The following is a 13,829-nucleotide window of genomic DNA, read 5'->3' on the forward strand; positions in this document are numbered from 1 at the left end:
GTGATTGCATTAACTTGCATTACTGAAGTAAGCTTCAAATTTTGCTGTTTCATTTAATCAAATTTTTTTGAACAGTTCAATTTTTTGATTGAAACAGTATAGTGCTTCATGCAGTAATTTCTATACAAAAAGATGGGGATCTTACCCATAATCTGATATAACAAATTTACCATTATATTACACAACAATGACATTAAAACCATACTCTGAACACAAAAGGATGAAAACAACACTTTGTTAGAATACTCTGCTCTACTCACTCAATACATGTGATATTAATGTTGCTCAGAAGAATATGTAATTACATCACACATTAAATTAGTAATAAAGCTAATATTCTAATAGTTACATTCGTATTTCAAACATTACTGTCTCCTTTGGCGCAGAACACAGGCAGACATCAGCAGAGGCACGTATACTCGGTTCAAATACAAGTGATCAAAATGCATTAATCATTAGTAAAAATAAATCAATTTACAAAATAAATAATATCTGTTTTCTGTTGACATATAAAAACTCTACTTCTCTATATCAATATTTTCAACTAGGAAGACTATAAAATTGAGTTTTACAATTTTCTGCTTGTATAACAATAGTGATCTCAGAAATGTTGGTCTCTTTCTCTCTAATGAACAAAATAAAACAAGACCCCTTCTAATTAGTAAACTCTATAGACTAACTCTTCTTTGGCTAAATTATAAAAAACCCTATATTAGGCTAATATCACTTTTTCTACAAAAGACACTTGGTATTAGTTCATAATGACTCAAGTAATTTTTATTAATAAAATATTATTCAAGAAACAAACAACACTCTAAGATAAGCGCTATAGAAGCTATTTAAAGCTACGTCGCGAACACTACACAAGGACTGAGTATTTTTATAAGAGACTTTACCATTGCGGGTACAGTTTCCTTCTGTTTTAGTTAGCCTTGGTTCGCGCCATGATACGACTTATTGTGCGAGCTTATGCAGGCAGGGAATCCCCTCGTCACCGGTAAGCTGATACGGACAAGGAGCTTCCCTGCCCATCGTTCGCCCAAATGTCATCTTACTTCCAGAACAACAACTAGCAGAGTAATAGGTATTATGAAATTTCATGAAAGGCTTACCATATCCCTACAACTCAAAGTCTGTAGGTTCAAAGTAAACCGAACCTCTCATTTACCTTTCTCTTATTACCACATTCGCTACAGATTCGTGGTGAAGATTGTGGTGTCAAATAATTTCTATAATCAGCTGCATGTCTCTTTAGAGATTTATAAATTGTGTAGGGGTGCCAGTTATCTACTGTTCAACTATTACTGTTTCATAAGAAACGGTGAAAGAATTTGGAACTCTCACATATTATAACAACCACAATTTTCCCACATACTTTTATACATTATACAAACCAACATTCAACTACAAATCTCTATTAATAAATGAATGAGTATTTTTTCTGATACAAGATAACAACAATTAATACTGACGTACATCTAACTTCTAAGTAATGCTAGTATGAGAGTTATTTCATAATTAAAAATCTCTTTAGCCTAGTTCAAAACACCTATATACATAGTGACTCCCATTTTCATCTATCTGGAAAGGGAGATGTACTATTGTCATTAAAATTCAGCAGTGATATTCCATCAATTGTGAAATCATTGCGGGGATGAGGAACTCGAGGAAAATGCAAAAGTACATTCTCTTTTTACACAAGTGAGTCAGTAAGCAAATGGCACGTGATGTTTACTTTGGTGTTTTTTGAGTATTTTCAGAGGTTGGTTGTACTTCTGTACTTATATTCAGATTCAAGCACTTGCATGTGTTGTAGCAAGCGAATACGACGCCCTCTTTTTTGGGGGGGCTAGGTTCTCAGGCCGCTTGGAATATCACCGCAACGGGTAGCTGCCGTGAGAGGAGACTGCGTGATGGGAGGTCACTGTTTGGTAGGAGTAAACATGTGGTGCAGGGATGGGGAGCATGAGTTCAGGTCGGGGGTGGAGGGGAAAGGGAAGAGGTAAGTTGTGGGGCAAGGCGGGAGCGGTGCAGGCCAGCAGGCTCAACAATTCGTCTCGTTAACATATTTTAACACTTCTGGTAACTACGACCTACCATTTCAAAAATATAAACGCCTACTAACTGCTACACTAAACTCAAGGAAACTCTTCCAAAAGTTAAAAATTTTGCATTCGTTTCGATGTAGCAAAAACTCATTGTCGCGTGTCACTAAATATACTCGCTGAGACAGCTACGCTACATTTCCTGCCGAGTTATATTTCTTTCCCTGATCTGTATTTTGTCTTCTGCTCAGTTCTTTTTTTTTTCCTTAAAGTTCTCTACGCTAAGCTGACTAGACTACAACGTTTTAATTAAGTACTTGCTCCTCTCCCTCGCTGTATGTGTGTCTCTCTCTCTCTCTACATATATATCAACTAAGGCCAGTCCCGTCACCACAAGTTCACGGAGCGTTGCCTTACATCGGCCGCAACAAATATAAAAATTTATCACAGCACGAAGTTGGACGCAATAATAACTTCTCATATAAACTTTTGCTCTGCTACACAACAACTACGCCGCTACGAAAAAAGTACAAGATTGTCTCTCAGAAAAGCGAGGCCACTTTGCAGGCACAATATCTCGGAGGAACTTGCCGAACTCGACAAAGACACCCTCTTTCCCAACACGAACTAGACACGGACAACTCCGCGTAGAACCCCGCGTGTCGCGCGCTTTGCTTCGTTCTCCGACCAGAAGCTCCGCAACGGTCGGGGACTGTCCACGGAACTATATACTCTGTAACAGTACGAAAACTAAGACTCTTTGAACTCATTACACGTATATGTCTATATATCTTTGCTACGCTTGCGAGTCACCCGAGGCCGGCAAGCGCCGAGCAAGCTCATGATATGTGTGTACGTGTGAGCTACTGCTAAGACAACAAACTATGATCGCTACTGACTAAGGCTACTGATATGTTTCGAACATCTCCGCCACTAAAGTGGCCTAGTAATCAAGTAAAACTCTGGTCGACGTAAGGCACGCAGCGAACTTGTCGGGCATGGCTCTCTACCAATCTCTCTGGTATCTACGTCGTAAGTCACTTTAACGAGGCCTCTTGTTTCAGAGTTTGATCACAGCAGTTGATTCCCTGAATTATTTATTTCATTTGGTTTTTTTTTTACGAAGAGAGGAGTGAATGCGCCAAGAAACGAACTAGGCTGCGATTAGCATTTTTCGTCTGACGAACTACATCTGTTTCAACTGCAGGACCTCTGGATATCTACTGGTACGTGGAGGAACCGACGGCAGACTCAGTCTACGTATCTCAAATTATTGTACGGAATCAGGTTCACACTCCCAGATTCACATCGGGAGGTAAAGTACCAGTTCATGTTCAGGAACACTGCTGTTCGAGGAGATAAGTGTAATTGACATCGAGACGCGCCCCATAATTCGTTCGGCAGGCTTTAGTTTCGAAGCGCTTCACCATCCAAACAAGTTTTAACCGACAAGAAACTAATACACATCTACATCAATGGGATCTCAAAAGGAAACAATAATAATATCTGGGAACTAATACATACTTTCCTATTCGATCTGATGGTTTTCCTTAGCAACACTGATTTCCTCTGACGAATGGCTTCAGAACAATTTTAATGTCAAAGCGGTACGATGAGGAAGAATACTGAAATAATTGTCAGACATCTAAAACTGATCAAGCGATGTCGTTAAAACACGTTAGCGAATTGTATACAGGGGGGAAATTAGAAACACGTGGGAAATGTTGCATCTCACGAAATTCCCAGAGTATGGAATGGCAACGGAAGCTTCTCTGTTTAGTATCGCAAAGAAATACTACGCGCCCTTTTTTGGGAATGTCCTGAGCGATCTATCGATAGAATACTGATTCAATAATCTGGAAATGAAAACAGTTCGTGATGGTAAAACACGTGTAACGAGAAGAAAATTTCTGAAAAGCAGCGTTGTAAAATTTTAACTGCGACAGTGCATATTTCATATGGTATCGGGTGCAAAATAAAAAAAATGTAAAAAATAGGAACTTTTATTGAGTATTCGGCAGTGGGAAGTTATTTATGTATTCTCGGGGGTGTAACGATTTTTTTTAACACCTACGTTCACTACAGAATGTCAAAAGTGTATCAGAGAGCCAGGAGACATTCGCTAGAATGTGACATTTCCAAAAGGAGTTTGGTGAAATACCTGGTCGTGTGGACTACCAACCTACACATGTAAAACACGCCCTACACAAGGTAATCGGTCTACAACCACGTTTTCCCTCAGTAAAATATTACGACTAACGTGAGGTAGGTGATACTATAGAGTGGTCCATAATATTTGTTCCTACTTCGAAATTCAAGCTGATGACCTTTCCTCCTTTTAGGGCTCGGCATACAGGCGTGCCTGAGCAATTAAAGATACCTTTTAGTAACTGAGCTACACAATGAAAAAGAACGACTTGATACGAACTCAAGAGTTGGAAGAAATGCGACAAGGAACACGGAATCACTCTGATACTCAGTTCGATGGTGGAAAACATATAGTTTAAAAGATTGCAAATACCTTTCCCACGTAATAGGGAAAAAGCTATTCGAAACCATGTAAAATTTCCATGTTTCAAATGTACCTGATGAGAAGACCTCCATCGGGGATAGAACTTGCATAAACTGTTACCAGTTTTCGCTAAACAGTTGATGCATCAAATGAGTCATTGCAGAGGCTTGTCTCGAACAATGCAGCTATTGTCACTGAAGAAGAAATTTGTGGATATCCTCCACTGTCACAAAAAAAAAAAAAACTGTTCCGCAACTTCTGATGTCGAACCACTCCTTAGCATTACTTTCACTCTATATTGGCCAGTTCAGTTTCTATAAATAATTTAGGGGTATTTTGTCATCGGTACACAGCGTGGGTCACAGAGACGTAACTCTCGTAGTATTTCGGAAAGAGTTCGAAGTACGAAAGTGATGTTTCAATAAATGATGATAACTAAAGGGACAAATATTTTGTTACCCGTTAAAACTTATTAAATTACTAAGGTATAGCATCAAGTATCCGCCATTCAACAGGTTGTGAAACGAGATAGACTACGTGTCACTATTTACAGTAAAACTTTTGGCGAAATAGCAGAACAAAAGTAGCTGACCACAAAGCACGTATCTAGTCCTGTGTCAACAGCCGCGGAACTCACTTTGAGCACAGCCTCTAGTTTTTCCATCCCCGAACACGTCCACTGTAAATACTGATATGTGTAGTAACACTTATGCTCTTATGGCCACGACAGTTTGACTGTTATCAAGAAGTAAATCGTTGTACTGGAAAAAAATCTATAGTTACTGCTTTATCACATTTGATAACATTGCTTCGAGGAGTAACTTTAGAAGAGTATCTGCCACGTTTCGTATTTTAGTGGTAAACAGTCAGTGACGGATATCATTTAGTAGTAACTGAGGTTCCGCTCACTAGATCCATACACGGACTTGAAATTTGCCTGGTGATTGATGTCACACTACCGAAACGCTTAACATCAGTAAAATTATAATTACCGCACTCTAGAGTGATACCTTTTATCGATATTTTTCTTACTAGATGTTAACGGAGTTACGACTTAGGTGACACGTGCTGTACATATCGACAAATTTGTGACGACGTCCGCAATTCTACAGAATAGTCGCGGGATTTTAAGGCCCTGTTGTGACGTCAAAACTGAGTTAAAGGGATTTCGAAGTTCACATTTAGAAAACTATAATGCTGGCAAAGGCACGCCTGTCGCAATGGGCAGTGAATCGAGATGGAACTGAGGATGGTAAGTGAGAAAACAGAGGATGGAAATAGAGAAGCGAGAGGTGGAGGGCGGAGGCTAGGCAGCACAGTCGCAGTAGGGGGCTGGGGGCGGGAGTGGTGGGGGCGGGACTAGTGGGGGCCGGGCGCGGAGGGGAACAGCGGTCAGAGACCGACGGCGGTGGCCGACTGCGCGTGGTACAGCGCCGCCACGTCGAAGCCCTGCACGGCGAGCAGGTCGCTCATGGAGTAGGACAGCGGCGCGGGGTGCGGCGCGTGTCTGAGCGCGGCGGCGGCCAGCGCGCGCCGGCACGACGCCGCCTGCATCGCCTGCACCGCCCCCGCGACGTCGTACAGCGGCGCCGAGGCCGCGTACGGGGGCAGCGGGACGGCCGCGGCCGCGCCGTGGGGCAGCGCCACCACGGGCCCGGCGGCGGCGGCGGCGGCGGCGGCCGCGGCGGCGGCGGCGGCCGCCGCGGAGGCGGGCGACCCGCCGCCCGCGCCGGCGCCCGCCCCCGCGCCCGCGCCCTGCGGCGGCGGCTGCGGCTGCGGGGGCAGCGGGTACGGCTGGTAGCGGTACGAGGAGGCGGACGCCGCGGCCGCCGCCGCCGCCGCCGCCGCCGCCGACACGCCCGCCGCCGCCGCCGCCACCGCTGGGTGGTTCAGCATCACCAACTCACCGTAAGCGCCCCGGCCAGCGGCGCGCGTCTTCGCGAGGTTCGCCGGCAGCATCACCTCCTTCGGCTGCGCCTTCTTGCACTCCACCTGAAACAGACGTCGAGTGCTCAACGGTGTTCCGCACGATCCCCAAATTTGAGTTCCTATGGCGAGAGAAGAGTCTTAAGGGGCGCAGGACGTCAAACGGGCCGACTTGGAGCAGGAGAGGGACCACAGGACATTCTAATGTCCAATGTCTATACTTTATTTAGTAAGAGAGACTGTCGATGAATTTTGCGCAGCATACAAACCATACTTACAGGTGTATGAAACTCTAGAATCTTTTTAATTTATGTAAAAATTAATGAGCTGTTCCGTTTTAAACTTTATGTTTAGAAAAAAATCAAATTTTGTAGTTAACTATCTCAATTTTAACCACTTGTCTTCTTTCCATTTCATTTCACTGACTCCCACTATATCTAGATTGAGACTTATGTTGTTGTGGTCTTCAGTCCTGAGACTGGTTTGATGCAGCTCTCCATGCTACTCGATCCTGTGCAAGCTTTTTCATCTCCCAGTACTTACTGCAACCTACATCCTTCTGAATCTGCTTAGTGTATTCATCTCTTGGTCTCCCTCTACGATTTTTACCCTCCACGCTGCCCTCCAATGCTAAATTTCTGATCCCTTCATGCCTCAGAACATGTCCTACCAACCGGTCCCTTCTTCTTGTCAAGTTGTGCCACAAACTCCTCTTCTCCCGAATTCTATTCAATACCTTCTCATTAGTTATGTGATCTGCCCATTTAATCTTCAGCATTCTTCTGTAGCACCACATTTCGAAAGCTTCTATGCTCTTCTTGTCCAAACTATTTATCGTCCATGTTTCACTTCTATGCATGGCTACACTCCATACAAATACTTTCAGAAACAACTTCCTGACACTTAAATCTATAGTCGATGTTAACAAATTTCTCTTCTTCAGAAACGCCTTGCTTGTCATTGCCAGTCTACATTTTATATCCTCTCTACTTCGACCATCATCAGTTATTTTGCTCCCCAAATAGCAAAACTCCTTTACCACTTTAAGTGTCTCATTTCCTAATCTAATTCCCTCAGCAACACCCGACTTAATTCGACTCCATTCCATTATCCTCGGTTTGCTTTTGTTGATGTTGATCTTATATCCTCCTTTCAAGACACTGTCTATTCCGTTCAACTGCTCTTCCAAGTCCTTTGCTGTCTCTGTCTGAGACAGTTTTTAATAGATTTGGAAAATTCGACAGTTTCATACACCCGTAAGTATGGTTTGTATGCTGTGGAAAATTCATCAGAGAATCTCTTTTACTTGTGAAGAAAAACGTACCTATAGCAACAAATGCAGCCAATAGTAGGCGGAAAAAATGATGAAATTTCACATGTAAAAAAAATTATTTTGTTGTGTTTTTGAGCTTCCACTGCTATGAGTGTGAATCCTGGATCCTTCCTGGACATGCTGACAAAAGTTTATGAATTTATTTGTAAAAGTGTAGACAGTGGAAATTAAAATGTCCTGTGGTGCCTCTCCTGCCCCAAGTCTGCCCGTTTGATGTCCTACCCCCCATAACATTCAGGGTGGGGTTCGAGAGACCAGTCAAATATACAGTTTTCCTAAATCCATCCTTTCGACTGGAGGTCTTGGGGACCACAGCCATTTACTAGTGTAGAAAAAGTAAACGCCTACAGCCGTTTATACGAACTTACGAAGACTATTCCGACAGTAAGGGAAGGTCTGATCGATCGCGAAAAAAACACTGTGAAATTCAAAAATTTTTTACACTACTGGCCATTAAAATTGCTACACCAAGAAGAAAGGCAGATGATTAACCGCTATTTATTGGACAAATATATTATATTAGAACTGACATGTGATTACATTTTCACGCAATTTCGGTGCATAGATCCTGACAAATCAGTACCCAGAACAACCACCTCTGGCCGTAATGACGGCCTTGATACCCCTGGTCATTGAGTCAAACAGAGCTTGGAAGGCGTGTACAGGTACAGCTGCCCACGCATCTTCAACATGGTACCACAGTTCATCAAGAGTAGTGACTGGCGTATTGTGACGAGCCAGTTGCTCGGCCACCATTGATCAGACGTTTTCAATTGGTGAGAGATCTGGAGAATGTGCTGGCCAGGGCAGCAGTCGAACATGTTCTGTATCCAGAAAAGCCCGTACAGGACCTGCAACGTGCGGTCGTGCATTATCGTGCTGAAATGTAGGGTTTCGCAGGGATCGAATGAAGGGTAAAGCCACGGGTCGTAACACATCTGAAATGTAACGTCCACTGTTCAAAGTGCCGTCAATGCGAACGAGAGGTGACCGAGACGTGTAACCAATGGCACCCCATACCATCACGCCCGGTGATACGCCAGTGTGGCGATGACGAATACGCGCTTCCAATGTGCTTTTACCGCGATGTCGCCAAACACGGATGCGACCATCAAGATGCTGTAAACAGAACCTGGATTCATCCGGAAAAATGACATTTTGCCATTCGTGCACCCAGGTTCGTCATTGAGTACACCATCGCTGACGCTCCTGTCTGTGATGCAGCGTCAAGGGTAACCGCAGCCATGGTCTCCGAGCTGATAGTCCATGCTGCTGCAAACGTCATCGAACGTTCGTGCAGATGGTTGTTGTCTTGCAAACGTTCCCATCTGTTGATGCAGGGATCGAGACGTGGCCGCACGATCCGTTACACCGTTACACCGTTAAGATGCCTGTCATCTCGACTGTTAGTCATACGAGGCCGTTGGGATCCAGCACGGCGTTCCATGCCTCGGGCATGGATGTGTGTGATGTCCTTAGGTTAGTTAGGTTTAAGTAGTTCTAAGTTCTAGAGGACTGGTGACCTCGGAATTTAAGTCCCATAGTGCTCAGTCATTTTTTTTTTATTTTTATTTTTTTTTTTTTTTTGTTTCTTCGTTAAACATGACTGATGAGAGAAATCCCATAGTTGTGATGGTCTGGTACAAAAACCATTGACAAAATCCTTCCCGTAGAAGGAAATCCGCTGGTGATAATCCTTGCACTAGTTGCGAGTGATACGGATAGCTGTGGTTGTCACACAGGCTACACATAATCGTACTTTGGCTAACACCATGTTGGAGGGCTAGTCGACCATGTTGGAGGGCTACGCGCCTGGAGTTTGTACTAGGATTCATGTCAGTTTCCTGTAGAAACCGGTTCTCAAAATCTGGTGTAAGCACAGTCCACCGTCTCTCTAAATGGTTCAAATGGCTCTGAGCACTATGGGACTTAACTTCTAAGGTCATCAGTCCCCTAGAACTTAGAACTACTTAAACCTAACTAACCTAAGGAGATCACACACATCCATGCCCGAGGCAGGATTCGAACCTGCGACCGTAGCGGTCCTGCAGTTCCAGACTGTAGCGCCTAGAACCGCACGGCCACCAAGGCCGGCGCACCGCCTCTCTGCATGATCGTCTGTCTGAAAGTATCCAAGGCCACACAAACGCCCAAAACTGGCTTCAAATGTTGTGTGATCTGTTTGGTGTCTGAGAGGGTGCTTGTTTTGATATAGCCGTGCTGCCTCTCGACCGTTTCAATCTTCACAAACACCATCTAGGCTTGATTCCGACATGAATACCGGACCATTCTGCTGCTTACAGTACGTTTTACCAGTCATACATCCTGCAACAAGAAAGGAACCTTAGGCACGTGGTCAGAGGAACTTTCATTCATCAGAGCCATCTACTGTGGCAACGAAGCATTTCCGGACAGAAGTTCAGAGGACCATTTTTCCTCCGTTTCCAGTCAGTGATTCGTCCCTGCACTATTAATGTCGATTCTGTATGCAGAGTGGTACCGTGACTACGTTACAAACAATCTAGGATGTATCAATTTGAGGTAAGGGTCGTCGCACCGGAAACGGACGAGTCGAAAGTTATAAGCGAAAACCGTTCTGATACCTCTGAAACCGTTCTGAAACCTCTAACAATGGAATACAAGTACTGGTTCTGTTGTCACTACGACAGTAGCGTAGGCAACTTTCAGAGGTGGTATTGTGAACCAAAACAAGGAAAAAATGTTCAGTAAACATGGGCTCCAAAGTACATACTTGAGGAGCTACGACCACTTGTTCATCTTCGCTACTCTGGAACACATCTCCGTTATTGAACACTTGCTCATAGCTCTGAAGGTATGCAATTTAGAGCCCCTGTTTACTAGACTCACTACCACCTCTTAAAGTTGCCTAACCTACAGTCTTAGCAACAACAGTATCCAAGCCGATGAAGTCAAATATCAGCAGTAAAGAGAGGGCGGCCATTCGTGATCTGAGGGAGCACTCTGAAATTGTTGTCTTACCGGCTGACAAAGGCAATGCTACAGTTGTTGTCTCCCATAAGGACTAGACTGACAAGATGCAGAGCCTGCTAAATGACGATTCCTACCGGAAAATCAGCGTTGACCCTACAAAGAAGGTGGAGAACAAGACGAGGGCGCTTCTCAAGGACGCAGATTTACCGGAGGGTGACGCTAAGAAATTGTTACCCCAAGGTCCGGTACCGCCTAGACTATATGGACTCCCGAAGGTTCACAAAGAGGGGGTACCATTACGCCCCATTGTCAGCAACATCAGAGCACCTACATATTTGTTGGCCAAATACCTGACGGAAATATTAAGTCCTTATGTGGGTAAATGCCCTCATCACATCCGTAATTCCGTGGATTTTGTTAAACGCCTTGATAGCTTCAGGTTGGATGAGTCAGATATCATGGTGAGTTTTGACGTCGTTTCCTTGTTTACGAGGGTACCCCTGCGAGAGTCACTAGAATTGATTCGTCAGAAGTTTGACGAGAAGACCACTGAACTTTTTAGGCATGTCTTGACTTCCACGTATTTTCTTTTCAATGGAGAATACTACGAACAAACGGAGGGAGTCGCCATGGGTAGCCCACTCTCACCGGTGGTAGCGAATTTGTACATGGAGAACTTCGAGGAGGAAGCCCTGTCGTCATCCGTATGGAAACCTACTTGCTTTTTCCGTTACGTGGACGACACGTTCGTCATCTGGCCACATGGTATGGATAAACTCCTTGTCTTCCTTACACATTTAAACTCCATACACCCCAACATCAAATTCACTTTGGAGACTGAAACGGAGGGTAAATTACCTTTCCTTGACGTCTTCGTCAAGAGAAGGGCTGACGGCACCCTAGGTCATGGGGTGTATCGGAAGACTACGCACACTGATCTGTATTTGCACGCAGACAGCTGCCACCACCCTTCACAGAGGAATGGGGTATTTAAAACTCTAGTACATAGGGCGCGCACTATCTCTGACGCAGAGAGTCTACCCCAGGAATTGGAACATCTGAGAACTGTACTTCGAAAAAATGGGTACTCAGAGTGGCAGATTCAACGTGCTCTCCGCCCAACCACTGCAGCACAACCTGTTGAGATGGATGAAGTCACGAGGGAGGAGGTAGGCACTGCATTTATTCCATACACAGGCGCACTCTCGGGGAAAATCGCCCGCATTCTGAAGAAACACCGGGTCGGAACTGTGTTTTGTCCTCCAAATAAAACTCGTGCACTGGTGGGGAGCGCCAAAGATGACCTCGGTTTGAGGAAGGCCGGCGTGTACCAGATCCCGTGTCAATGTGGCAAGTCGTATATTGGTCAGACGATGCGTACCGTCGAGGATCGATGCCGTGAACACCAGAGGCACACTCGACTGATGTATCCGAGCAAGTCGGCGGTCGCTGAACATTGTTTGTCGGAAAATCACGCCATGGAGTATGACCGCACGAGGATTCTGGTACAGACGTCGAGATACTGGGACAGCGTTGTTAGAGAGGCCATCGAAATTCGCATCAATGACGACCTCATAAACCGTGACTGTGGCTATAATCTTAGCAAGGCTTGGGAACCAGCGATCGGGTTAATCAAGAGTAAATCGAGCAAACGTATAGTTGTGACGACCACGGCGGACAGAGCCATCACACCGACGTCATCTCAGACGCCGTCGCAATCTGTTCCACCGCGCGACCGTGGCGCGGGGGGCGGACGGCGGAGGCAGCGCGCCGCGGGCGGAGGGTATTTAAATCGGCCGCCGTCGCGACCGAACCCAGTTTCCTCTGAGCAGCCATAGCGTACGGATCTCCGTGCCGGCACGTTCACAGGAGCTCAGTCCGTCAGTTCACCTGATGATGGCGACATGTATGAACGCCGAAATATTGTGCCCGTTGGACACTATAGACCGGCAGCACACCCGTGGATATTTTGATTAACAACAGTATAAATTCCAGTGTCAGAAGTATCAGAACTGTTTTCGCTTGTAACTTTCGACTCGTTCGTTTCCGAGCCCCTCTTTTAGAGCCCCTGTTTACTAGACTCACTACCAAAAAAATGGTTCAAATGGCTCTGAGCACTATGGGACTCAACTACTGTGGTCATAAGTCCCCTAGAACTTAGAACTACTTAAACCTAACTAACCTAAGGACATCACACACATCCATGCCCGAGGCAGGATTCGAACCTGCGACCGTAGCGGTCGTGCGGTTCCAGACTGTAGCGCCTTTAACCGCTCGGCCACTCCGGCCGGCGACTCACTACCACTTCTTAAAGTTGCCTAACCTACAGTCTTAGCAACAACAGTATCAATTCTAGTGTCAGAAGTATCAGAACTGTTTTCGCTTATAACTTTCGACTCGTTCGTTTCCGGTAGTTCGTTTCCGGTACATCGCCTCAAAAAATTTATACCATCATCACGTAATCACCGTGTGTATACCTAACTGTACAAGCGTCGGCGCCTATAACTTTGACGCTCTCTAGCGTCGTTGGATGATGGTTCCGGACATGGGTTCCTACTTAAAACTGAATAAAATAAGTCCCCTCTACACCCTCTAAAAGTGCGTTAACGTGAATTGTGGAACACCTGCATAAACAACTTCAGTACGAAGATATACCCGACTGATCCCGGCGGAGGTTCGAGTCCTCCCTCGGGCATGGGTGTGTGTGTGTTTGTCCTTAGAATAATTTACGTTAAGTAGTGTGTAAGCTTAGGGACTGATGACCTTAGCAGATTTCACACACATTTGAACATTTGAAAGATGTACCATAAAGGCACTGAGGGGGAAGGTGATCATATGATTCATTTACGTGGCCTGCAATTTGCGAATTAGTCGCAGATAAAGGATTAAAATGCGTAGAAAACTGGGAGCGAGTATTCCTTCATCTTCTGATCCATTTTTACGGTTTTCGGCATCAGTTATCATCAGAACCCTATTCAGATAAAAACCAGAGGATTACATAGTTAAATGATTGATTTGCAACGAACATAGGATTCAGATGATGGCTAACGCCGAAACTCGT

At 44.8% G+C, this 13,829-nt stretch overlaps 1 protein-coding gene across 1 annotated transcript in view; it reads right to left on the reverse strand.

Annotated features, from left to right (window-relative positions):
• Positions 1-13,829, reverse strand: part of LOC126456492 (RNA-binding protein Musashi homolog Rbp6) — a 1,339,111-nt gene that overhangs the window by 84,368 nt on the left and 1,240,914 nt on the right. Inside the window, exon 7 of the mRNA XM_050092245.1 lies at positions 6,465-6,549. Coding sequence (XP_049948202.1) covers positions 6,465-6,549 — 85 coding nt within the window. The remainder of the gene's footprint in view (positions 1-6,464; positions 6,550-13,829) is intronic.

This window comes from Schistocerca serialis, chromosome 1 (genome assembly GCF_023864345.2).
Source record: "Schistocerca serialis cubense isolate TAMUIC-IGC-003099 chromosome 1, iqSchSeri2.2, whole genome shotgun sequence".
NCBI classification, from domain to species: Eukaryota; Metazoa; Arthropoda; class Insecta; order Orthoptera; family Acrididae; genus Schistocerca; species Schistocerca serialis.